The sequence below is a fragment of the Acanthochromis polyacanthus genome, chromosome 23 (assembly GCF_021347895.1).
Source record: "Acanthochromis polyacanthus isolate Apoly-LR-REF ecotype Palm Island chromosome 23, KAUST_Apoly_ChrSc, whole genome shotgun sequence".
In the NCBI taxonomy this organism is placed as follows: Eukaryota; Metazoa; Chordata; class Actinopteri; family Pomacentridae; genus Acanthochromis; species Acanthochromis polyacanthus.
In genome coordinates, this window is record NC_067135.1 from 3,001,905 (window position 1) to 3,029,608 (window position 27,704).

At 41.0% G+C, this 27,704-nt stretch overlaps 1 protein-coding gene across 28 annotated transcripts in view; it reads right to left on the minus strand.

The window, feature by feature from the left end:
- The window catches only part of camk2d1 (calcium/calmodulin-dependent protein kinase (CaM kinase) II delta 1), a 119,048-nt gene that overhangs the window by 28,566 nt on the left and 62,778 nt on the right, over window positions 1–27,704 (minus strand). For 8 of the 28 annotated variants that reach the window (XM_051943858.1, XM_022203422.2, XM_022203440.2 and 5 more), the window contains 9 exons: window positions 23,790–23,855; window positions 18,251–18,323; window positions 9,750–9,852; window positions 7,861–7,944; window positions 5,792–5,886; window positions 2,904–3,026; window positions 2,726–2,809; window positions 2,450–2,492; window positions 323–363 (listed from right to left, as the gene is read on the minus strand). In XM_051943858.1, coding sequence (XP_051799818.1) covers window positions 323–363; window positions 2,450–2,492; window positions 2,726–2,809; window positions 2,904–3,026; window positions 5,792–5,886; window positions 7,861–7,944; window positions 9,750–9,852; window positions 18,251–18,323; window positions 23,790–23,855 — 712 coding nt within the window. Of the gene's footprint in view, window positions 1–322; window positions 364–2,449; window positions 2,493–2,725; window positions 2,810–2,903; window positions 3,027–5,791; window positions 5,887–7,860; window positions 7,945–9,749; window positions 9,853–18,250; window positions 18,324–20,962; window positions 21,036–23,789; window positions 23,856–27,704 lie in introns of all 28 variants that reach the window. The other 20 variants (XM_022203432.2, XM_022203423.2, XM_022203441.2 and 17 more) reach the window with 3 other exon arrangements.

Below are 27,704 nucleotides of genomic sequence, written 5' to 3' on the forward strand. Positions count from 1 at the left end.
CACACACACTCTACGGTGGTATCAATGGTGGATTTCATCTGGTGACAACTGAGCAGAGAATGACAGAGCGATGAAGCCAATCATCCACCCTGGAACCATAACTCAATCATCAGTTATTCGGCTCAGACGGCAGATGCTCCGCCTCCTCTCACACGCTCCGACGACGCACAAGGGCATCATTATTGGGAAATATCTGTCACACCCACTGAGGCAGGCAGATTTCACTCCGGAAACTCGAGCTCCTGCTTTTATCCGTTTCACTCACGATGCCAGCTTTCACGAAAACAAAAGAAAAACGTGCGAAAACTGAAGGTATACTTACTTTGACACCATCCGGTTTTTTGTTCAGCAGGCTCTTGGCTGCTGTAGAGACAAAGATAACAATGCAAGGAATCAGTGGCCAGCTGGACTGAACACACACACACACACACTCAGACGCAAACACACACATGCACCAGGTCTATTCAAGGCTGGCCAATTACTAGCAGCCTCAAAGTGGGCCCTGCTAGAATTGGAAGCAGAAGAGAAAAATGCAAATTAAGTCAGGAGATGAAATAAAACTTAGTAAATCATTAGTCTGGAACATGCAATTAGCTTCATCTGACAAAACTGTCGGAGCAGCAGTGTCCATAAGTTTTTCTTTTCTCATCTCTGATTTAGATCAAGGAGAGGAGCGAGGATCATGTGATTGTTTCCTTTTTTGTTTTTGACTTTTCAGTTAACATGCAGGGACGGTCTGAGACACGGAGCAGGTGATTGGTGGTGGAGGGAGAGCAGCACGGGGGGATTTTTGTGCATCTTTTACAACAGCGAGGGGTTTATTGGCAGGGGGGATTGTCAAACCATAGACATGTGCATGTTTAGTAACCGATAGAGGCTTTGCAGCGACATCAGATCTCATCTGGCAGCCGTATTAGAGGAAGGTTCTCCTCTGGAAGTGCTTCAAAGGCAATGTGGGGGAACGCCCAATATCTGTTTTTTACATTCATCCATAGCTGTGATTCAAACCAGCTACAGCCTGTGTGCAGAATTTGTAACCAAACCGGGCAGCAGACATGGAAAGTAATATATTTATTAACAAATCTATACATGAAACAATCCCTGATCTACACTACTGTTTAAAGTTTTGGGGTCATCCAGACAATTCCATGTTTTCCATGAAAACTCCCACTTTTATCCATGTGCTAGTATAACTGCACAAGGGTTTTCTAATCATCAATGAGCCTTTCAGCACCATTAGCTAACACAATGTAGCATTAGAACACAGGAGTGATGGTTGCTGGAAATGTTCCTCTGTACCCCTATGGAGATATTCATTAAAAATCAGCTGTTTACAGCTAGAATACATACAGAACACATGAATTAAAGTTGATCTATATTAGCGTGTGCAAAAGAAGAACTATTTTATGCAAATATCAAATTGTTAATTACAATATGTGATAATAAATTAGTCAAAATGTGGAAATCTTGTGTCTAGTTTCGTAAAATTTATAAATTTTGCCCTATATTGATTACATATATAGCAAAAGTTAATAATCTAGAAATCCAACAATTTATTAATGGTAGTAAATTCTAATCGTGTGTCCTGAATTTATGTATTTACTAACCCTAACTAAGTGTCTAATATATGTACAAAACAGTTTATAATACTAAATTATTATACAGATATATACATATAGATTCTGTATGTGTTAATATAAAAAACTAGAAATGATTATACTGGTTTTCCTTGATCATAATTTGCAAATCTTGTGTTTATATTCAAACACATTGCCACAAAATAGAGTTTTAAAAAGAAATTGTTACTGAATGTATGTGCATTCTTATCCAGTCACTCTTTTCCTCCAATATGACCACCAACTGATGCACTGCGCCAGCTGAAAGCCTTATTCTGGTGCTTTTAGTAGACATGACATGCCTCAGAACCAAACCTGGCGGTGACGTTTAGTACCAGATACGCCAAGGACTCTTACCTTGCACGAGTTACCACACAAGAGGAGGGAGGAAGAAAAACAAAAGTAAACACTAAGGGCATGTTTACACTGGCATTGATGCAACACTGAAAGTTTAGAGATTACAAAATTAAACTGAAGTAAACGAGAAAAAGTAAACAATCCCGTCATTTGTTGTGATCAGTAACTAAGTTTGAATGGTTTTGCCCTTTAAGGACCTGCAGATGGAACTTTATCGATCTGTGAGACCCTTCAGCGGCTCAAAAGGAAAGACGTGGAGGTTAATGGGTTTTAAAGGCCAACACATTAGAAAAACAGCAAAAGGGGCTGCGTTTTAAACTAAAGTTCAACACATAAAGACACAGTAAAGGAGGACTTCCATCTGCGATCGATGCTACTTCAGACAGTGACAACATTCGGCACTGCGTTGGAAAGGAATCAATGCTCTAGGTAGGACCATTAGCGGTCAACCTTCTTTTAAACTGGCTCAGTCCTACCTGAGAAGTTGCGAGTGGCAAGCATTGTAGTCAGGATAGCACCCTAGGGAAAGAGAAATGACCAGTGAGAGAAACAAACTTCAATGTTTACACAGGCTGAAAGGTTAATGATTAGATCTTGTGTCGTCTAGAACTGAGTTTGGCTGATTTCTGCAGCATTAAACAGCAAACCAGACCATTTTTCCCAGGGAAAAACACCAAATCCAATCACTTTCTCGTTGGATATTGCAGTAAGCGACTGCTAACTCTGCCGAGCTACTGGCCCAGTTGTTGTACCTTGAGTTTCCTTCTAGCGTTGAATTTCTTGAGGCACTCCACGGTCTCCTGTCTGTGCATCATGGACGCCACAGTGGAGCGTTGCTGTGAACACAAAGAGACAGTGTGTGGAGGTCATTAGAGGTCATTAGGTGATGACTGAGGGCTCAGATGTGAAGGTTGGCAGTGCGACACCTACGCAGATCCAGGGGTGTTTGAGTGCATCTGTGGCAGTGACCCTCTTGGCTGGGTTGATGGTCAGCATCTTGTTGATCAGGTCTTTGGCCTCTGGAGTCACCGTGTCCCACTCTGGAGAAGGGAACTGTTCAGGAACGACATTATTACCAACCCTTCATCTCACTGGAGCCTTAAACTGCACATCTGCTCACTGACCACCATCCATCGGTAACCCAGCCACATGTATGTTTATTTACATTTACTACCTGGAATAAATGTACTGAATGTACGATGTAGGTGAGTGGGAAATCTTCTGTCTTTTATAAAGGTCAATTCAAGTCTCTAATAATAGCCAACTATCAATTTTTATGTCCTAAAGGCAAGAGCGAAGAGCTGAAAGTTTCCTCATCTAGATTCGGGACATCTTTCATGCTGTTCTCCATTTAGGACAGATGAAATGTGCGGTTTGGCATGTAATTTTAACTTACAATAATGCTTAGAACATGTTTATTTTGATGAAGTGGAAACTAAGTCCCAAATCAAAGGCCAGAGTCTAACATTTGACCATGTTCAAATGTTAAGGATCTTCAAAAAACCACCAAGAGAAGTCAGCGTTCAGGGGCAGTAGGATTTGTTGTCAACAAAAACCTGGGAGTAGTTCTTAACAATGATTAACGCCCCAAGAAAAATCCGAGATATGGAGCTGTGCCTCGTCTTTTATGCTGTGAGAGTTGGTCATTTTTCCACACCTATAGGGCGTATGATAGTTTTGACACCATTATGCTTTTCTAAATCCACTGGTCAGATCATTCTTTGAGGCTTTGGGCTACAAAGCACAACGTCTAGGGATGCTAAAGCTATATTACAGCAGCCCACATATTAAAAAGACCCTGTCATAACCAGTGAATACCAGAACTTTCTTAGTTTTGGATCTATTGTGGTGCCTATCTGAATGTCTACACCATGGCTTAATATGGGAAAAAAAAGGCAGAAGAACTTGAATTTCTGATTATGAGACTTTACAAATACGGAAAAGAGAACAAGAAGATCAGGAAGCACCTAAAAATCGCTCCAAACAACTTTGTGTCTCTTGGTTCTGTTTCATCATCAGATTCGTCTTAAAATAGACGAGGCTGGTGTATCGGCCGATGCAGACCCTTTAATTTAACAGTATATGTGGTGTTTTGTTGTTGGCCCCCATTCACACTCCAAGTCCAATTTACTGGACTTTGAAGTTTTACCTCTCCGACGTATTCCTGTCCATCTCCCTCTACCTCCTGGAGAACAAACACTGTTTACAGAGATGTTCTGCTTTGGTAAAGTTTTCAAAGAGATATTGAAAGAAATACATAGAAGGAGCGGAAGCAGGATGGCAGAGATAAACAGAGATCTAGCTTCACAAACTTAGCTTTGAAACGCCACAAAAGAAAACTGCGTCCCTCAAGTCAACTCGTCCACAGATGGAGCGACTTAACACCCTCTTATCGGCAACTTCAATTAGCACTTGGCCCCGAAACGCAGCAACACAAAAGCATAAAGAGTTAAGAGAAACCTTGATGGCATCCAAAGTCAGTGACCCCTGCTTGGCTTTTACTGCAAGTAAACACATCCAAACCAGGCAGCAGGCTGTGGGATAATACAATACAACTCTGCAAGCTACTGACACACGCCTTTACTGCTATACTTAATGTACCAACACTGCTGTGGGTGAGGAATCAGGGACAGCTCTTTTCGCAGCAAACTGTATCTATATCTACTACAACAGAATAGAGATAGAATATAGAGATAATGTATAGATAGACTTCCTGTGGGGAAAAAAAAGTCGCACACGCTAATATTTCATTGGACCGCCTTTAGCTCTGAGAACGACACTCATTCACCGTTGCATCGTTTGGATAAGCTTCTCCAATGTCACAATATTTATCCTGTTATCGTCATCTTGGAACATGTCTGTGCCATCAGAGAAGAAAACCTCCAGTGATGTAAAGACCTGCTCATTCAGTATCTTCAGATATCAGCTGACCTCATCCTTTGGGAACATAACGTTGGTGAACCTGACCAACCCCAGATCATAACCCTAACCCCCACAGACTGGTAGGCTCTAGACATGATGAGGGCATCACTTCATCCACCTCTCTTCTTACCCTGATGCCCCCATCACTGTGGAACAGGGTAAATCTGGACTCATCAGACCACATCACCTTCTTCATTGCTCCAGAGTCCAATCTTTATGCTCCACAGCAAACTGAAGCCTCTTTCCCTGATTAGCCTCACCGATCAGTGGTTTTCTTAGAGGTACAGCTGTTTAGTCCCAATCCTTGGAGTTCCTTCACATTTTACATGTAGAAATGCTCTTAATTTGACTATTAAACAGCCGTGAGTTCTACTGTTGGTTTCCTACGATCCACTAAGAGTTTGTTCCTCAAAGATGATGGTTCTCCACTATCCTTGCGGTTTTAATGATGCGTTGGATGGTTCTTAACCTGATTTTAGTCGTTTCATCTTCTGAGTTGTTTTCTTTGCTTGATGCAAGGCAATCATTGGACCCTTCTGAGACAGACTAACATCCTTTCCATGACCACAGGATAGGTCTTCTAGTATGGTTGTTAAAGAAATGAGAAGCTCCTCACTGCATCAGCTAGGGTTACAGAAGTTGGTGTCATCACTGCAGTAATTATCCAATGGAAGGCTCTCATCTATTTGTTTAGTTAAATCTAAGTGGCATTTTTTTTGGCCAGGTAGTGTATAATAGATAATATATACATAGAATAAAGATCCAACAATACATTTAGGAGACTTGAGTCAGGAATAAAGTGGTGATATGGAGTTAAAATTGAACTATGTAACGTTGAAGATATTTAAAATGTTTCGTTTTAGTACTCATTGCATTGTGTGTCAGAGTAAGCTCACATCATAAGCTCCAGCTTTGATCTGCTGGTAGAGTCGGTGCTGGTCCTCGTCCCAGAATGGAGGGTATCCCACCAGGAGAATGTAGAGGATCACACCTACACAGCACAAAAACACACTGTGGTCATGGTTTATCTGGACAAACTGGTCCCTTTGTCATCAAAAAAATCGCATTTTACAGCAGATGTTTAAGGAACATGGACCAAATTTCATCAAGATAATCAGCTGGTGGAGCTCATTTTCCCATCTAGAGCTTTTAAACTAGTGCAGAAGAAGAACAAGATGCTGTAAACCTCAGATGGTGAAAAAGCAAGACGACAATCATGCAGAAAACGTGATGAAAACTGGATATCTAAGTTTGGTTCCCGTGCAGCTTTGTGGATAGTTTCCTCTCACAGATCTGATGTTTTCGTCCATTTGTCATCTCTCCAGGGGAGTGGAGGCTTCAGTGAGCACTGAAGGCAAATGCTTCACGAATGCCATCATTTATTCACCAAGTCTGCTTCCAGCGCACCGCAGCGTCGCACGTTTTTGATTTAATTTCCAACTTCTCTACCTCAAACCAAACAATATTTGGATGTTTTTCTATTTTTCCATGCAAATCATAAACGCCAACACAAAACAGAAAACGATGCTAAATATAGATAAACAAATGAAGTCTAAATAAAGAACAGAGTAGTAACAGACACTCTAGCAGCGTATGTTTGCCTCTGTTACCCAGACGGTGTTTTTGATTGGCTGGTCAGCTGCCAGGAATAGATGAAAAGGCCCTCTATGTGACCACAAACACAACACCGGCTATTGTTGCCGTGGCCTCGGTGAGTCAGCACAGGTGTGTTTAAAGCGGCACAAGTGTGTGTTTTACGCAGTGTGTGTCTGACATCTCGGGCCCAGGTGGCCTGGCCCATCAGATGTGTGTGTAATGAGCGTCAGCAATGATTAATTCAAGAGGTTTGAGCCCTCTGTTCTCCTCTGTGGGACAAAAAGTGAAGAGCAGCACAACACCCTCACAGCAGACCGAATGAAAAATGAAATATTGGTAAACTTTAAAGAGACATTCACTGAGTATCCAAAGCAGTCAGGTGTGGCAGGCTGTTTGACAGGATGAGTGTGCTGCTGCTGCATCTGTTGTTGTGTTCATTGTATTGTTCAGGTAATGTACCTTTAGTGGTACCAGGCATTAAAACAAGCATGGTCTGAAAATGTCTTCCATGACTGTATATTGGACATTCTGACCAAACTATAACTAAAACCTGCACTTGAACAGCATTAGAGACACTCAGATCTGAGCCGTTTGTTACACAAGTTCCATGTGAACCAGATTTTTAGTATTTGTCCTCTATTCCTCCATCATATCTTAAAAAAAGTTAAAATTCATACTGATTCCTTCTTCCTTGCATGGGATAACAACATGGATTAGCAAAAAGGTTCAATTATAGGCCCAGCAAATCCACCAAAGTTGCTGTATTTTACTGACTGATTGAATGAAAATGAAATGTATTCTTTAATTTGAGGTTTCAGTGGAAGTTACTCTTTGTTCCATTTTAAGTTTATCCACCCTCTAATGGTCTGTGGCTGTAGTATGAAATCAATATGAACTAATGTATTTTTGAGGCCCTGGTGGAATGGAATTACATGTACTTCTGTATATTTTTACGGTGCTTGTACTTTACGTGATGATTTCCTTATTTGGACACTTGATGCTTCTATCCATGTCATTGGGCTGACAAATACTTCTTATTTTTTAAATAAACTTGCTTTTTTCAGTGAAACTTTTAAATGAAACTCAAGTAGGGTCTGAATGCTTCTAACATTGGTTATAGTTGTAATTACACAGGACTTTTCATGTCTAAAAAGCCATTTTGCTGCAGTAAAAGTGCACTAAAGCAGCTACAATATTACAATCTGACTTGGTATTAGCAGGTTTTAAAACATGATTCCGAGTCTGAGCTTCTTTTAAAGACAGTTTAGCCGTTTCAAGCCATGAGATTTGGGTGCAGCTAATGACAAGCAGCTGCTACTGTACGTGAGGCTAACACCAACCAAACAAAGAGCTTAGCAGAAGATCTTACCACAAGCCCACATATCCACAGGCTTGCCATAGGGATCTTTCCTCAGCACCTCTGGAGACAGGTAGCCTGGTGTCCCAGCAAAACCTGCAACAAACACACAAACACAAACATTAAACTGTACGTAGAGGTCCATGAAAAGCTCGTCAGGACTGTCTCCTAAAAGGCAAACATTTCACTGTAGCTCAGGATCAGCGGTCCCATAAATTGAGGTTTATGAGCCGAGGTTAACAAGCTCCAAGAAAGGAAAACACCACTTTGCGGGTATGTAGTTTGGCTCAGGGCCAGCCTACTTTTAAAGTACCAGCAGAGCCTTTGGGCAATGAGACGTCGCACCGCTAGTAGTAAAGTCAGAACGCAAAGTGAACTGGTTCCAGATGGAGGCCGGTGCTGGGGGAATAGACTAATTACTTCTCTGTTCAACGGGGAATAGTGTTAGAGAAATAGGCCTGATATCCATCCAAATCAAACCAGAGATAAGAGCCGAGAGCGTTGGCACACCTACTCCCTTCAGATAGGTAGATAAATGACAGGATGGCACAGTTGTAGATTTTCATTTGATTTACATGTTTAAAGAAATACTAAACCAGGGCAAAAACCTAGTTGGTCTAGTTCCTATTTCTTTAATGAGTTTTAAGAGAGAGTCACACAAATCACACTGTTCTATGAGAGAAAATGTCTGAAATTGGATTTGAGCATCAGCAAAATGCTAAAAAGGATGCAAGATAAGTAAATACAAAAGAATCTGAAAAGATTTCTTCAATATGGAAAGTTAAATGACCCTTCATGAACCTGCACCACTGAGCTAAATCGTCTTAACCACTTAATATGCATGTCAAATTCTGGCTAGATTAGAGAGTAACTGAACAGATACCTCCTGCAGTGAACAGTGAGAAGGATGTTCAGGTGTAAAAAGCTGAACCACTTAAATTCTCATCAACAAATTGTCGTGACCAGACGACTGGGGTAACCAATGGCGAGGAACAACCAACAGTGTCTCCTAGCATTGGTAGGAAATGTGCTGGAATTAGTCTGATTCTTTATGAGTTGAACAGACAACTAACTGAACCTTAAAATATCTGCTGCTGACATCTTGGAGTTAGACACCACAGGGCACCTTCAGAGGTCTTCTTGAGTTCATGCACGTCCCTATCAGGCAGGACTTGTCATTATGTTGTGATCATTAGTCTACATTCTGTAAATGACCAAACGGACTCGACATGGGGTTTGATCCAGTAGGGATCGTCTGAGTATCTACCCAACCATTGATCGAGGTTGATGTTTGGCATTTTTTTAGATTGTTGGTATTGTTGTTTAGCCAATCACTGAAAGCTATTGTTTACACACAGACAGAGTGCACATTTGAATCAGCAGAGCTTTGTTTGGAAGCTGAAGTTGCAAACACTGCTGAAGGTTTAATAAACTTTTGTAGTTGCACAGAAAATGCCCCAAAAACTCATTTGCTGGAGGCTGGTGATGTGGCCATCTATCGCAACCTGCAATACTATTCTGTCCAAGATATAATGTTTAACGTGGACATGTATAAATTCAGCGATCTTTATTTACCCTTTGATGCACAACACGGGTCAAAAGTGAGTAATATTGCACACAGACAGACAGACAGACGGACAAACGGATGCCAATCATCACAAAACTTCGTCGTGTTCCTTGGCGGAGTGAAAATTAGGGGGGAAAAAAATCATCAATTGATCCCTAACATTAGAACAAACCAAGCAAAAGTTACAAACTTAAGATCTTTAATTAGAAGTAAAACACCTGATTCACCTAAAGAGTCAACTGGTGTGTGTAATCCTAATTTTACATGCCAGTCAAATGTACACTTAAATGCTAAAATATTACCACAGAATCACAAAGAAGTGGCGTTCACTCACCAAACCATGCCTGCTGGTCTCCCTGCACTTCAATGGCCAGCCCGAAATCTGCCAGTTTAACCGCCGCCCCCTTCAACTTGCTGGCTAGAAGCAAATTCTCCGGCTTTTGGGTGAAGGAACACAGATTAAAAACCCTCAGTATCTCAGATTAATTCAGTTTAAAATGAAAACAAACATGACTGAGGTCAAGTGTTTTGGTAATAGGCTCCTGGATCTACGGGAATTATAGTGCACAGTAACATTCAGGGCTGATATCATTGTGGTTGAGCGATCAGCAGTTCAGACTAATGGCCAAATGCTGAAGAGCCAAACGGAGAAATGTCTACAAAGGAGGACGGCATGTCAGAGTCAAAGTCCAGCCTCCACACACAGAGAGCCACCCATGACTCATGTTACATTCAGGTTCAGTCAGGGGCCCAGCTGACCTCAGCCCAGCAGCTCTGTGGATGTGTCGGACAAGACGCTGCAGGCTACGCTCAAACGGACGGCGTGAGGCCAGCTGGTGGAGGCAGGCAGACGGTGACTCATGCCGAAGCCCAGGAAACGTTCAGAGCAGAGAGGGGCTTCAGGAAAAGGGTCCGGGGCGGGTGAATGATGCATTTGCTGACATTTTCAAAAGCGGTTTCTCTTGATGGAGCCAAGTAGGGAAATTAGTCAAAACGACTGTGCTGTAATGCCGTAACGACAAAGAGGAAAGCTGCTTTTCATTCTGCAACAATTACTCCACTTATATCTGACTTATATAGTCTGGTATTATTTTACTGATATAACGAACCTTTACTTGCATTTATCACCCATGTGTGACGCTCTTGATGCAGATGTCTCGAATGGGAGAACACTAATGCCTGAGCTTCTGAGATTTTAAATCATGAAAAATCCTCTTTCTATAAACACTGGAGGTTGGCATTATTGAAGAAGAGTCCATTTCTAATACTTGCTGTCCTGATGTCGGCCTACTGAGGGTTCAAATCTCTTCATATATTTAAAGAAGCTCCTGTATTGGGATTAATACAGCATCCATCCATCCATGGGTTGCTCAATTTAACCAAAATGGAGTAATGATACTACTTGAATACTTCATTGAACAGATTTAAGCACTAACCACTATGAACATTTCATTGAGTAGGAATCAGTTTGTGAGGTGATTTGGACACTACAAGAGGCATTTTGGATTTACAATGTCAGAAGCTTACATCAGCAATGAAATAAAGTCAGGCTTTGTGGTTCAGCTTTCTCTGATGCTAAGATTTGCTGAGGATTCAACTTCAACATCACACTTTGGAACCACTGGTGCTTGCAGCAACCTGACACATGAACAAGAAGCTTTTCCAGCTGCTTAGTCAGTGAGATAAATGACCTCTCCATCTACATCTCTGCCATACATACTGCATATACGTACACGGACACTTCTTCCCTACTGCAAGTGATAATGAAGGCAAAAATAAATGCATGAGAGTAGAAATAGACGTAGGAATAAATCGCCCTGTGTGGGTCTTCATATATAACTGACACCTCGGATACACATAGATTTCATTACCGTCTGTGCACTTCATTCCAAAAGGCATCAGTCATGTCATTCAGCCAAGTCAATTGAAATCCATTTCATCAGTCAATGTTCATATTTCAAGGTTACTTGAGCAGCTAGTGGAGCATGTGTGAATTCTAAATCGTGCAAGTCTGGAGGGGTGGGGGTGGGGGTGGGGGGGCATGCTGTAGGGAGAGGGTGAGGAGGAGGAGGTGAAACGAGGAGAGAGGGAGGATTTGGGGGTAAATGCATTCTTTGGCATCATGCAGTCATTGCAAACGCTTTCTGGTAACGCACACAACCGCCCCAACCCCAGTCCTGGAAAACAAACAAGTAACCTGGTGAAGGCAAAAAGGAAGAAAAGGACAAGAGGAAGAGGGTGAAAGTTTAGAGTTTGATCCTGACAAGTAGCATAAACCCTCAGGTCAGTATATAAAAGGGGACTTTCTGTATCATAGTTGATATTTTTGCTGTTTTCAGGCCTAAAACCAACATGGCCGCCTATAACCAAACACCACACGGCATTTTTACAGAAAGATTCCTCTACATATTCTACATACAACTGAGTAAAATTGAAATTGAAAGTTATTTATAAAGACATTGTAGTAAACCACAGATACAATTAGTTATTTTCCATCTAAAATGTGACATATTGAAAAAACAGAAATATCCATCATGATTATCTCAACTTAGTACAAAGACAACAATCAAAATAATATTTGAATAAGCTCATTTTATTATTGTTTAGCTAATTAGAAGATGGCTGTTCTTAAATTCGGACTATTTAGTTGACATTTAAGTGATATCCAGTCATTTTTTAGTAAGAAGTGATTGTTTCTATGATAAATAATGATTGAATTTATAAAGACATGATCATAATGAACATAAAAACATTAAAAAAAAGTCCCTCAATTATATACTTACCCCCTTATTCTTACCTAAACCTGACGCCTCCCACGTTGCATCAAGATTCTCTAACCTTAACCCTCGTAATGTCCTCCCAGTTGCATCCACCGTTTGTCCTCTAGGGTCAAAATGACACCACCTGGTTTGACTGTTATCTAAAGCATATAGTATAAATTGTCAATCAAATCTGTGGTAAACCTTTAGTCTGATATCCGTCCAGCCAATTACCACAATTTCTCCCCTTCATTTTGGAATTTAGGGCCAAACAGACCTTGTTCCATTGAAGTACACAACGGAAAAAGATCTTACTTGTGGTCTGAATGACTCCAAGGACAACACGAGGGTTAAATCAAACGGCCAGTTTTTGATTTCCACAACCGTGCATTTAAAGGAAACCATATTACACAATCATGTTTCCACAGGTACATACCAGGAACAGATCTGTATAATCATTGCTACCAACTGTAACACCAACAGAAAAACGTTGTAGCTTTGGCCGTAATTTCTCAGAGGTATCGCAACCGTTCCAGGTTATAAAGCAGTTTTTGAGCAAACACAAGAAACTCATAAAAACTTTGACGCACAACATGGGCCAAAAGTGACCCAAATCCAATGGAAAATGGGTATTTCAAGACCCACGCCGTGTTGTTACCATCCATTACAGTTTAACCCACTGCAATGCATACGGTGTTCCTGTCTACCTAGCATTTCAGCCACTCTCATATTTACCTCCAAATGTTCTAGCTTGGACCATTTGACTACACTGCTGGTTTGTTTCCAACCTGTTTGACCATCTGACTGCTCTGTCGTGTCCTTTCGGACTTGAAATTGGTGTAACAACGCCATTATGTTTCAGGACCTCACCTACAGAGTTGAGAGCTTTTAGAAGGTATTTCAGGCGACTCTGGTTTCGATCGTTTTGCAAATATTCTGCTGCTCACAGTGGAGCTCTTTCTGTTTTTTCACACACTCCCAGTTGGTGAAAAACCGTCAGACAATAGCTGTTTCTTTTATAAAAACTCAAAAAAGTCCAAGCTGGGTACAAATCATACCATGAAAAGTCAACTACGTCTAAAAGGTGCATTTTGACACAACGCTTCCCGTCGTCAACCTTAACATTCTGTTGCATGCAACACTGACAAGATAAAGATTACCCTGTTGTGAAAAAAAAAGATCTGCTGATTCACATTCAGAGTCTGGGTCAGTTTGAGATGAATTCGTTCACAACAATGACACATTCTGAGGTGGCTGCCGCTCCTCTTTGTGCCTCTAAATGTGTTTTTTCGACAGCCTGCTGGGAAGCGTGGCATTTAGAACAATCCGGCACGCCAGACTGCCTTAAAACAACATGATCTCTCTGAGCTGAGCTGAGCTGAGCTGAAATCAAATCACAAACATATAAGTTCTGCTGCATAATCTGGGAGATTCTCGTGTGCTCTGGCGGCAACACCGAGGACATGAATGGAAGAAGCATTAAAAGCAGGAATACAGAATGAGGATAAACACAAAACACAACCAGGGGCTCATTTAGATGAGTTACATGTTATCATCACAAATGGAAAAAAGGTCAATTAGGATATGAAAAACTCTAGTTGTGATAAACTGGAGTTGTACTTGGGCTGCATCCATTGACGATTCGATGGCGCCATATGGACGGTAGACGCCCACTGCGCTTTGACGCCTCTTGATTCATCACGGTCTTTCTTTTTTTTTTTTTTTACCTCAAAGCCTTTAATTACTACCCAATGCGGCTTTCAGGCCTTCATATAAGGCTACAAGAGCCACACAAATGCAAACACAGTCAAACCTGCGGGGCGATGAATACAAATAAATGTCCAGAAAACATGTTGCTGACTGTAACATGCAGGATGTGGTCAGGTTCGCACATATCAGCATAATGTCCACACACCCACAAACACGCGAGCAGCTTTCTGCATTTGTGTACAGTTCATATCAGGTGAATCAGGATGTATGCTCCCGCCTCGCCGCCACTGTGTAATAGCTGTAATTGGATTCTCTCTAATACAGTGAAGTAGATGGAATTACTGGCCTGCTAAACCAACCTGAGGGGGGTTCTGCTTCTATCTGGAAGTCTACTACGGTTACTGACAAATGCACACACTTGCTGCCAAAATTCCACACAAACAACTTTTCCCCCAGGTTGTAATGTCTTTATCTCAAATGGGAATATCCCGCGCTATCCGACATCAACACGTTAGCGGGATTTTCCACGAGACAGCAGGAGGGAGAGAATGAGAAATGAGGACGAACAGAACAAAGACAAAGCAGAACTAGGTGACAAATGAAAGGAAAAATAGTGGAAAAATTCTGTCTTAATCCTTTGTTCTGATGCAAGAACGGCTTCAATGCTTCTTTTCATGTCAAAATCGGCAAAACTCGAGTAAAAACACAAACCGCAATCTGTGGTGTTTGTCTGATCTGAGTTCTGGTGACTTGAAAGACCAAAATAATTGATTCAAATACTATTCACAGTCAATAAACCATTCACTGAGTCTTGCGCCCATGTGTGGAAGCATCTGCTTTTGTCATCTCCCTGCTCACCTATTCAGGCGTTTCCCTTCATTTTTCATCGTTTGTTGGTTTGTGTGTGATGTCGTAGCCTCGCAGTCAACATATGAATGCGAACAGAAGAAGAAACCTTCAGTCACAAGATCAGGATGATGGAGAGAAGCATAAAACCAAGGCTGCTGCTAAGGATTGTTTTCCTTATTGATTAAAGTGATGATCTTCTCAGTTTAGAAGCCGGCGGTGAGGTCTTCAAATGTTTTGCTTCATCAGTATAAAATCTGGGACAAAAAGAAGCAGGAAAGGTTTTTTTCTTGTATATTTCAGGATCCTTCCTTTGATTAAAACCGAACAATAATAATAAAGGAATATTTTTTGGACGAAAATCTTCAGATGGTCGTGAATCATCGGTACCATGCTAGCAAACACCCTCAACTCAAAAAAGCTCTTATGCATAACGAAATTAAATCTTTTTCTGTCTTTGTCTTGTTTTCAGAGTATACCTCAGTCTTTCTAAACTGGTTCAGGTGTCCTAATGCTACCTCAAGGATCAGATGTTGTTTGGTTCATTTAGTCTCTTACCCATGATTGTTATTGTTTTATTACTTAATCTTCCTCCATAGATGGGTCTTCTCTTTAGGACATACTGGCATCCTTCTTATGAATGGTTTGTATTAAATGTGATTTCTTTGGACTTAGATCTGTCTAAATGCTCCGACAATCCAGTCGTGTAAGGAAGTCACATGGATGCTCTTCTTGGATTCCACTGGGATGACAAAGTTGAACTCAAAGTGGATGTTTCAACAGGAAAATGAGCCTAAACATGTAAGTAATTCCACTAAGAATGGCTCAAAAAACAAGTAATAGAGGTTGTGGAAGCCTTTGAGTTTTAAATGCTGTTGGGATTGTAAACAAGCCTCTAAACCAAGGCTACATGGATTATTCCATCTATTTTCCTTGTGTTTTCTTTCCTTGCAGTTGTCTTAAACAATATCTTCTTTACCCACACCAAAAAGGATCAATTGCTTTGTTTTCCAAATATAAAAAAAGCCAAAGATTTCCAACGGATGAGCTTAGTTTGTCCACAAGACTGAACGTGCCGTGTGACGAGTTTCCTCCATTTAAACTCAACCTTAAAGGGAAAACTCTGCAAATTTGTGCAGGATGTGAAGGTTTTTCTTATCTCCAGAGGGAGCTGTGTGAAAATCAGTCTGAAGAAATTTAGTGGGAAATGGAAACAAAAATGTTGGTGTGAAGTTATGCTGCATTTTAGACAACATGGAACGCCAAAATGTACGCTCTTCAACTTGGAAAAAGCAGGATGGAACGAGCTCCACGGGAGTTCCAACTGTCATGTCCAACTGGCAAAATACTCCACAGTTTCCTACTGAAGTAACACGAGTTACCAGGTTTTAACGAGGAAGATGAACTGATTCTTTTAACAGATTGCTGCAATGTCACAGCAGATGGACAATAAATCAGTTGAGTTGCATCCATTCGGAGTCCAAAGCAGACAAAAAAAAATAAAAATACAGTGCTAAAGGAAAATCAGCTAAATGCGGCCTTTCTTGGTAATATGGGGAATCCAGAAATGGTACCAGTTCAAAACCAGGCCTGTATTTGCCTTTACTGCTCCACAAAAAGTTATGATGCTTGACGCCAGCATGCAATAAATCCATGTGTCTAGACTCCTCGTATAAACTATAGAGCTTCACAAGAACTTATAACGACGGCCGTGAATTGCCCCCCAGATTACCCAAAATCATTATCTGCAGAAATGAAATCACGTGAATACACACACAATGTGGCTTCTTTCCATAGTGTGTCTGCTCTGCAGCGTGCTTATTTGTTTTGGTTGTATTTGTTTGCCGTTTGCCTTTGTGTTTCTGCAGTGAGTCGTGGCGGCTGCCTGGCAACGGCCAATCGGAGCGCAGAGAGAGGGGTAGTCAACGAATGCAAAATGTGAGCTCATTATTGCAGAAGGTAAACCAAAGCTCAGACACACCCGGTTCATTTGATTGGCAAATTGAAGCTTTGATACCACAGCAGGCTGTATTAGAGGTGAAAAGACAGACCGCCGTGGATGGAAAAGTCTAAAAATATTTCACCATGATGAGCCACTTAAATGCACTCAAATCATCTGATGCAGTGAGAAGGTGTTAAAGCTGTATATAATCCTAAATATTCAACAGTTTCAGGGTCCAGTTACAACATATCTCCATCAAAAGTGGCTGTTTCATTACTAGAAGCAGGGAATCTTTCATTTTTGGGTCACTAGGATGAAGGCAAATTGAGGCATTTTTGAAATCCATGGGATAGATCTTTCATATATTTTTATTAAAAGTTAAAAAAAACAAATGCTTTTATGTTTACTATGATTACGTCTGTACAAATTTCATCATTATTTATCACGGAAACAATCACTTATTAATAAAAAAATGACTGATATCACTAAAATGTCAACTAAATAATCGTCTCAATTTAAAAATAACCACATTCTAATGAGCTAAACAACAATAAAATGAGTTTATTTAGAAATAATTTTGATTGTGTTCTTTTTATTAAGTTGGGATAATCATGACAGATATTTCTTTTTTGGTAATATATCAAATTTTATATGGAAAATAACCAATTAAATCCCTTTCCACTGAGTTCTTCATTATAAAAACACGTCTCAAGGAAGTGTGTTAATTCCACATCACATGACCTGCTCATTTCGTCTCTTTTTTTGATCATTTTCAGTCAGTTTTATGGGCATTTCAGGCCCTTTTGTGGTCATTTTGCAACTTTTTGTGTATAATTTTAGAGGAATCTTTCTGTAAAAATACCATGTGGGGTTTGTTTATAGGCTTCTATGTTGATTTCAGGCCTGAAAACAGCCAAAAATGTCAACTACAATACAAAAAGTCCCGCAATTACATATTGACCCAGATATTCATAAAAATGCACATCAGCACTGTTATAACTAGAGAAGCTTAATAGGAGGGGGAAAAAGGGTCCCCCAGTTTACATAAATGATAAAATCCAGCCATAAAAATGATGTGAGAAGGAAGAAAAAGTCATTTTATGCAAGAATTAATCAGGAAAAACCCTTCAAACAAGGTCAGAATTATTGTGGACATGGGGTTCTGACAGACCAGGTCACCTTTGAGAAACCTGAAAACCCTACAGCCTGAGGTCTGTGACTGGTGGAGGCCAATGGCAGAGGTTCTCCACACACACAGTATGAAGGGCTATTTATAGCTGCAAAGTGGCTGGAGGGCCGCCAGTCTTATTTTCAGGTCCATTAACACTTTTATGTTGAAGGCCAGTGGACTGCCGGGTTCCATTATAGTCAATCAAAGGCATGGCAGTGGAAGTGCAATCAAACATCTGCAGGTGGAGTGGGAAAGTGAAAAGTTCTAAACAGAGCCTGGTTGGGGAGAGTCCATCAGTGTGGATGTAGAAAAAGGAAAAAAAAACAAAACAAATACAACGGGTAGTTGGAGTGGGAGGCCACAGGACAAAGACAGTTGTTTTTGGTCTTCACTGAGAGTCTACTTACCTTGAGGTCGCGGTGGACCACGCCCATCTGGTGGCAGTGGAGCACAGCTTCTAGGATCTGCTGAATGCAATGACTGCATGCAAACACCAGGGGGCCATGGGTTAGTGACAAGCTACCACTCACTATCTGTGGCTGTGAGCTCGCTTTGACACTCGGAGAGCCGCTGGCCGTGTTGTCGGGTGGAGAGAGCGCGCTAATGTGGCGGCTAACAGGCCCTGGGGCTGTAATTAGGGGTAGTTTGGTAAAACGGGCCATTTACTCAATGGCATTCTTTTGGTTTGTTTTCAACACTGTGACAGACCCAAGGAGGGGGAAAAAAAGGAAAAATGGAGCTGTAATTTCATCCTCTTCCTCTACTCGCACACACGGCCAGTTCTCTGCCCCAGTCTCAAAACAGAAGTGGTGTTAGATCCTGGCCAACTGGAGGCAGGACCCTGGGAGGAGGGAGGAGAGGGAGCTGAAGGAAGGAGTGGTTTCAATCAGTCTGCAGCATGAGGATGTTGTGTTCACTCCTGTCAAAGGTTTGTAGGACTGGAGCAGGATGAAATTCGTGTAAAACCCCTTTAACTTGACAGAACGTGGCCAAGCGACGACTATATGGAACACTGACATTGATTTTTGCCTCACTTTCAAGGACTTCAGACGCCTCTGCAGCTAGTAAAATACTAATAAGGAACCACTCCACACCAATCACTGACATTAACATCAGTAACAAGCAGAGTCATCGTAATTCTGTGCACTAATAATTAGGAGAAAAGTATCGAACGCGTTGCAGCAGGTTATGGCTGAATGTTTGTTTTTAGATCAGTGCAATTTGATCATTATTTTAACTACATTATCAGTAATGTATTGACATGGCAACAAAAACAAATGGTGTAGTATTTTTATGGCTATAGTAACAAGTGAGTAGCTAGTTGATGTTAATTCCACGAGTCAAACTACAAACTAGGAGTTGCAGACTGGACTAACATATCTGACAAAAGTTTGGACACTCATTCAGGGGGTTTTCTTCATTTCCGCAATTTTCTACGTTTCAGAACAAAACTTGGGTCCAGGAATGACACAAATGGATTTAAACTTAAAGTATCAAATAAACTAAACCAAGCTTTATACTTTTTACCTTTTAAGAAATGTTAATTATGCCACCTCACTGAGATTTCTTCTTTTTCTACAGTTTAACGACATTATAATGAAGAATTGGCACCAACCAGCTATTTATGCCAATAAACCAACCAACCTTTGCATAACAGTAGCTGATAGAAGTGCTTGTTTACTGCATGTTTTGCTGTCAGTTTTGGGAAAATTCAACCAAAATGTGTGCTATTTTAGTAGAAAAGCCACAATTCTATTATTTAACAAGGACACAAATCCATAAATCTCTGCCCTAAATGCTCCTTGCAGTTCTTCTTTCTCATTAATTTGACTCCGTGTTGGTGGTGGAATGATTGTCAGACTACGGATTTAATATTCTATGAATTTTAATATTTAACATTTGATAATTTGAGCCACAAATCAATAAAAAAATGTAATTTGTGCTTGGGAGCAGCTTTAATCTGTGCAGGAAATAGTTTTTTACATGAATATTTGTGACTACACCTCATAGGATTGTTTCTTTTTCGAGTAGCTTCATGCAAACCATCAGCATGGTGAGCAGAATAATGCTATTGAAATGTTGGTTGGAGAAGTAAATGTTCTCTCAAATAGTTGTAGAGCAGATAAAGCCGCATTATTTTTATGAAAAATTGGCAGAATTTATTTAACTTGCCCGTGCACTTTTTGTAATGTCCTTTTATTGTGGTCTACTGTGCTTTTATTGTGACAAATTGTTCTTTTATTGTGATTTATTGTCTTTTTATTGTGACCTATTGTCCTTTTATTGTGAAATTATCCTTTTATTGTGACACTGTCGTTTTTTTGTTACCTATTGACCTTTTATTGAGCCCTATTGTCCTTTTATTGTGAAATTATGACTTTATTGTGACATGTCCTTTTATTGTTACCTATTGACCTTTTATTGTGAAATTATCCTTATATTGTGACATATTGTCATTTTATTGTTACCTATTGACCTTTAATTGAGACACATTGTCCTTCAAATAAAGAAATAAAATAAATTTGACAAAAAAAAACATGCTAACACCATGTTTCAATAAAGAAACCCAATCCATTTTCCTGTAAATGTTCATTATGCTGTCGTAGCTATGAATCGAGGGACTCGGCCATACAACTCCTTGACGTCTCCTCATACCAAAGCAGCGTTTTTATGCTAAATTTAGCCAAGATTAGCGTCAGAATGTGGAGAAGAGGTGGTCACGCTTCTACAGATCTAGAACCACAGTCGTCCTTCCTCCTCCGCCCCGTCCCCCGTCGGGTCGCAGCCTCTCGGTGCCTGTCAGAGCATGGTTCTGGACAGATGCTACATGCACTCTGTGCCCTGGCATACAGGAAGTGGCAGGCCATGATGAGATCTACCGGCCCCCTCCACCGCCTCCTCTCCAGCCAGCCTCGACACGGCGCTCTGCGGCAGGCCGGTTTCTACCTGCCAGGTGAGCGCCGTGCGAGGGTGGAGGAGGGGGAGTGGTTTGAGAGGAGGAGGCGGCGCTCGGTGAGAGGTTAATTAGTCGACTGGTCAGGCAGTGGAGGAGCGAGGCAAGGTGCCGTAGGTGGGCAGGCCTGTGTCTGTTTTTACTGTTGCTGTGGTCACTTACTAACCTTTAGGTCCCTGTGCACTATGCCATTTATGTGGCAATGATTTACACTTTCTAGAATCTGCTGTATGCAGTGACTGTGGAGGAGAGAGAGACCGGGCCAGAAGCAAAAAGGAGAGGAAGAGGGAGAACAGGTAAATGTCAGGAAACAAAAGGAACCAAGAACAGGCAGACAGAACACACCAAACACATGAAATAACACTCGATTGACAAAAGGAGAATTCTTGAAGGAACAGCTCAGCCTTCTGGGATTTACAACTGTTTGTTTCTTTTATCATCTGAGATGATATCAGTCTCTGGAGTCAGGATGTGGTTTGTTCAGCTTAGCATAGCGACTGGAAGAGAGACGGCTAGCCTGGCTCTGCCCAAAGTTCAAAATAAACTCGAAAATGTCCAAACATTACCGTTCAAAAGTGTGAGGTTGCTTAGAAATGTCCTTATTTTTGAAAGAAAATCAGTTTTTTTGAATGAAGATACCGTTAATTTCATCAGAAATACAATCGAGACATTGTTATTTTGGTAAATGACTAATGCCTGTCATTGGCAATATTAGGTAGGTTAGTAGAGAGGCAGACAGGAAACTAGGGAGAAGAATAGGGGAAGACCTGCAGTAAAGGGCTGTGAGCTGGAATCAAACCCAGGCTGCTGCATCAGGGACTATTGCCCATTTTTATGGGTCATCCACTCAACCTGCTGACCTATCTCGGCGCCTCAAACAGCTGATTTTTAATGGAATATCTCCATAGGGGTACAGAGGAACATTTCCAGCAACCATCACTCCTGTGTTCTAATGCTACATTGTGTTAGCTAATGGTGTTGAAAGGCTCATTGATGATTAGAAAACCCTTGTGCAGTTATGTTAGCACATGGATAAAAGTGGGAGTTTTAATGGAAAACATGGAATTGTGTGGGTGACCCCAAACTTTTGAACAGTAGTGCAGGAGTTGCATTGGGGAACAGATTACACATTTCTGTTCATGTACCAGTCTAACAAATGTATTGAGCTCTAGGGTTCCTGGAATGCATACTTTTTGACCTTTTGGACAGATCCGGGCTAGCAGTTCCCTCCTGCTTCCAGCCTTCATGCTAAGCTAAGCTACTCTACACACATGACATCAATATGGATCTTCTCGTGACAATCTTGCAAAGGAAGCCAACTGCTGAACTGTTCCTTCAAGCTCTTTAACAAGTAGAGAAAATACAAAGGACACATGCATGTTCTTTTCATGTAAAAGGCATTTTCATGTCATCTTTAAAACCATTTTTTTTAACAAATCAACAAAATCCACAACAAAACAGAACCCAGATCCGTACTATCTAATCTGTGATCGTTCGCATCGATGTCCTGTAAAGTAAAACCTCAGAAGAGCAGCAACTTTAAACCGACTGAAGGTAAAAATTAAAATGTTCAAATACTGAGAATGCTTTAGAATCAAGCTGCTTCACATGACAGAACTGGACAGACGGGGTTCTTTTTAGAGTGGATTTTTAATGAATAAGACTGAAGCTGAAATTGAGAAAAGTGGGTCCATAATCAAAAGGACAAAAGGCAAAACAAGTACGGTCCAAAAAGAGAGGCTTTTGGGCATAAAAGGCACATAAAAGGCAGAGCAATAGGAAACATTTGTCCTGCTCTGCTGTATCCACTGCATAATGAGTTCCTGTAGTGTCTATGTGTCGGTGCAGACATCAGCATTGACCAGCTGGTAATTTCATGATTTAAGCATTTGCAGTGGGTACCTACTTGAATATGCCTTTTAGTGCCAAAGAAGGCTAACTCACATCACATTTATACAGTATACAGGAGGTCCTCGACTTACGCCATTTTGCTGTTACGTCGGAACTGATTGCAGGCCGGTCCTCGGTTCAACATACAGCGTTTCGTCGTTACATTGGAAATGGTTCAGTAGAACTAGTTGGCGAGCCGAGAGGACGAATACTATATGTACAGTAGTCACTACAGCTGCAACTATCGATGAATCCATTAATCATCTAACAGGTTACAGAATCAAAAGCGGAAGTTAGCGTGCTATGCAACAGAAATAAATGTATGGGTGGAGAGCAGAACACGGACGGACATTCGTGTTGTATCGTGCATATATAATATATGCATACATATGTACGATACAGTGCAGACATCTGCATTTACGATACAGTAGATGATACAGCGTGGATGTCCACACTTTATCATGCATATATAATATACAGGGCTATTCAGAAAGAATGAACTGATTTCATTACACAATATTTTAATAAGGAAAAGCAATAGAAAACTCCAGTCAAGTCACAAGTGTTTCACTCACAATCGATTTTTGAATAACCCCGTATGTACGATACAGCGTGGATGTCTGTCCGTGTTCAGTGCTCCGCCCGGACAGTCATTTCTGTTGCTCACTTCCGCTTTTGATGCCACAACGTGCTTAGACAATTAATCGATTCATCGATAGTTGCAGCCCTAGTAGTCACGAGGCTTTGTTTACATTTGCCGCCATACTGGATTATGCTACATTTGCTAACTTCATTCTTCTAACTTCAAACGCGAGTCAGATTTAGAGTTTACATTTTCGCCGGTATTTTCCTACCGAGTTGTGTTTCAGTGTGAGCTAATGATTGATTTCTTTACTGTAGTTGTACAAATATGTAAACTAATTGATACTGTCATGCACGTCACGACTTTATTTACATTTTCACCGGAGTTTCGACTTACGGTGAAAGTTGACTTAGGTCACACCGTAGGAACGGAACTCCAACGTAAATCGAGGACCTCCTGTATCCAGAAAAAACATCCACACTTCTTATAATATAAACACCCTGACAGAGCTGACACTGACCTGGCATCAGCTTCACTGTAGTACTCCCGGGCAACAATGTCCTCAAACAGCTCACCACCAGTGACTCTGCAGAGGGAAGATGAAGCGACAGACAAAAAGCCAGTCAGGATGAGGAACTGGAAAGAAAATCTGGAGGTGAACTGGATGATCTGATGTTCATTTCTGTGTTTGGAGGAGGGGGGGGGGGAAAGCTTGATTATTGTTCTCATCTAGAAAAGGTTTTCAAACCAATTGGGACAAAAAAAAAAGATGTTTGGCTTTTGCACCTAAACAGAGAAATTACTCCAATTATATATTTCAGCGCATACGATCATTCGCTACATGGATACTGTTTATTCAGCTGGAAGGAATTTCCATGTCTTTCCATGATTCAAACCCGGACAGCTTTTCCAACCAACACAGATGGGAACATGTATAATTGAACAGACATGCAGTAATAATAGAGCACTATACATCATGCTGTGATTGAGCCTTTGGATCTCTGAGAGGGACCGGCTCATGTGTAGATCAATCCAAGGAAAACAGCTGAACTCAAAGAGGAAACTCGAGCGCTTTCTTTTATTGCTCTTTATTACGAGGTGCAAAGACTTTTATATCGCCAAGATTTAAGGAAAAGTCAACCACTTCTACACATAAGGGTCGGTTTACTCATCAGGACTTCTCAACCTGGGTCGTATAATGTCTTCTGGCGTGGCTTTCTAAAGCCCGAGAACATAACCAGTTATTATTAGGGCAGCGTATAAAAGAAGCCCTTGTTCCAGATTGGTAGGGTGGATATTTACCAGACGGGAAGGGTGTAATGAACAAACAGTATCAAGCTGTATAATGTAATTACACTGCAATTATACCTCAATCCCTCCCTCCTAAAATACCAAAGATGTCGCTATGACTTGAATAAAACAGAAGTCCTCAAAACTGTCGCATAAAACAAGAACAGGAAACATGCCATGAGTCCGACACTGAAACTACTGAGAGTCAAGCAACTTTCCACAGCTTGACATAGAAAGGTAGAGTGGAAATCACCCCGTTCCATGTCTGAGACGTACCTTCCTGAGAAATGCTTAGTCTGCCTTGTTGTTGCATCCTGTTGCGTGCCTGAGTTTGCCATCCTTCTAAATATAGCCACGACAGGGTAATTACTAGTTTTCCGCTTGTTTACACCGGGAAAGTTGAATTCTTCTGAAAGCTCCGATTCAGAGTACCTGTGAAAAGTCACTGCTGCTTTCCAATGTGTGTCTTACAATTTCGTACGTTGTAAGACATTGAAGCTATGCTACAAGATAAATGGACTTATGCAGCGTTGAAAGGGTTTTATCAAAGCGAAAGAAGATTGCACAAACTCACAGAGATGGAAGGAACATGGACGAAAAACCTTGATAAGATGCTTATGCTTAAACACTATGATGGAACTCCTCCTATCCATTGGAGAACGTGTGGAGACCAAACCATTTCCACATCCTACAGGACTGCCCATTTATGAGACAGTATTGAAATATAAAAGTACAAAAAACATAGATAAACATAAGTATAATCAGCATAAGCCTGTGTAAGTATACAGTGTGATACATAGTTATTGGGTGTATATGGATTAAAATGATAGTTTAATTGGATTATTTGCTGTATATTGGCGCTGTCTCAACAAAACACAGTTCGTATGTTTGATTTAGAAGAAATTCCATCAGCTAACTCTTGACAAAGCTCACCTGTTAACTGCAAACAATTGAGGGTAACAACTGTGTTTGACTTGGCATCATAAATAATAAAAGTGGTGATAAAGGCGAGCAAGCATTGATGTCTATGAAGTGTATTGTTAGATGTAAGCCTGGAATTATACACTGACACACTGAACAAGCACCTTTTTCAAATTGGCTCCTGTATAGAAAACATTAACCGTGTTTTTTAGCAACGAAATGCAGCTTTTGATTGATGAAGACAACGAGAATATCGTGTAATTTGAGAAAGAAGCAGCAAAAGAAGACTTTACTTCCACATTACAGCTGTAGTCAATGAAGCTTTAGGGCTTGTAGGAAGGTAGTGTCTACAGATACGGACCCGTACCCGCAGCCTGTGGCCTACCGATACGGCACTTTCCATTTGCCAGACAGACACGGACCCGTACGCGAGTCTCGCGAGTCAAGAAGCTGCTAACCACTGCAAACTGTTGAAAGGTAAGCAAAGGTTAGGGTTAGGGTTAGTGTTAGGGTCAGGTTTAGGGTCCGTACCTGTAGTACCGATGCTACGGGTCCGTACCGCTAGCGTCTACCGGGAGTCACGTGACCAGATCTCGCGTATCTGATTGGCAAATGGAAAGTGCCGTATCCGTAGGCCACAGGCTACGGGGCCGTACCTCTAGCAACAACTTTGTAGGAAATGGTGTGTATCAATGGCTGCTAAAAACAGAATTATTTAACCTTCTCCGACACATGAAGCCACCCACTGTTGAAAAAGCTTGAACAGAAGCTCCGTCTCTCTATAGGTCTGTGTAATTTTACACAAACTGGGCCTGGAAGTGATTTTGTGGAACGTTTTCATGGGTCTTTGAAGAGAGGGAATGGAAAAAAACATATGCAAAAGAACTTCAGACTATTTCATACGACCGTTTTCACACGCTGAGTAGCTTCTAAACTAACGTTCATATATGTGAACCGAGTTTAGTTGTCCTTTAAATGCTGAATGAACTTCAGAAGTGGGCCAGTGGGACAGCCTCTGCAAAACTCTGAGAATTATTTGCAGGATATTGAAAGACGAAACCTTTTCCATGGCCTGTGGAAAACATTACAGCTATGAGGTTTCCTTTATGTGACTTTCATTTAACGTCACGTGACTCTGGTGTGGAAGTGACCCAAACATCGAGTGCACTACAACCCAGCTCTTCTGCTTTTTACTTCACTCCAAAAATATGAAACCGAGGTTTATTCGCTCCAACCAGCAGCAGTCTTGTTACATCGAGCCATCTTTCCTTCAGACAGGTTTTTTTTATTGCTCTTAGTCAAATTAAACGCGGTGTTTAAAACAAACTCGACGCCGTTTCCTCTCTGGATGCCAGGTCGGACCGCAAACAACAGCTGACAATCCGCAGGAGAGAAGAGGAATGATGGTGAGTCATGGAGGAGGGAGAGATTTAAAGGAAGGAAGGAAGATTAAATGGAGCGACTGAGAAAGCTCGGGATATTCGACCTACAATAAAGGGACATTTCCACATTTCTGGCTCTAGTGTTCCATGGGAATACCTTTGCATGATTGAAAAGAAAGAAGAAAAACCTCATTCATCTTCTTATAGTCATTTTAGTAGCATTTAAGCAGGCTTTTTAGTGCTTTCTATTGTCCAGAAACTATCCTGCCACAGATTTAAAGAGAATATGAAAACAGAAGCAACACATTTTACTTCTTTTTTACTCAAAACGTCAAAGTTCTTAAATACGTCCACTTATGTCAAAGCCTGAATCTGATCCCAAGTGATGCGAACGCAATGCTAGCAACAAAGGCTACAGAGCAAAACTGTAGTTTCATATTTAAACTACATCCGCTAACAGATTCAAGTTCCAGGAAATGAGGCAGACAGTCCACTTTATGCTTCAGAAGAACAGACGACAATCGTAGAGGAAACCAAGAATCAAGCTCAAGTTGACTAACAGGCTTAGAAGTCGTATTTAATGGAGTATTTCAAAAAGAAATCCGACTGGAACAATCACATTTCTGTAGAAGTAACCCATCATCTGCCTCTAATTTTACTCTGTTTTTATCATGACTACTTGTGCTGCTCAGAAACCGTGACTTGTCTTCCTGTAACACAACTATGTGAGGTTTTCCCTTTGCTAAATCAGTTTCATCTCTCCAAACAGCAGACAAAATGCTGACAAAGTGCACAAAATGTCAAAAACAGTCCTTAAAAGTCCAAGCTGAGTTTGTGATTTT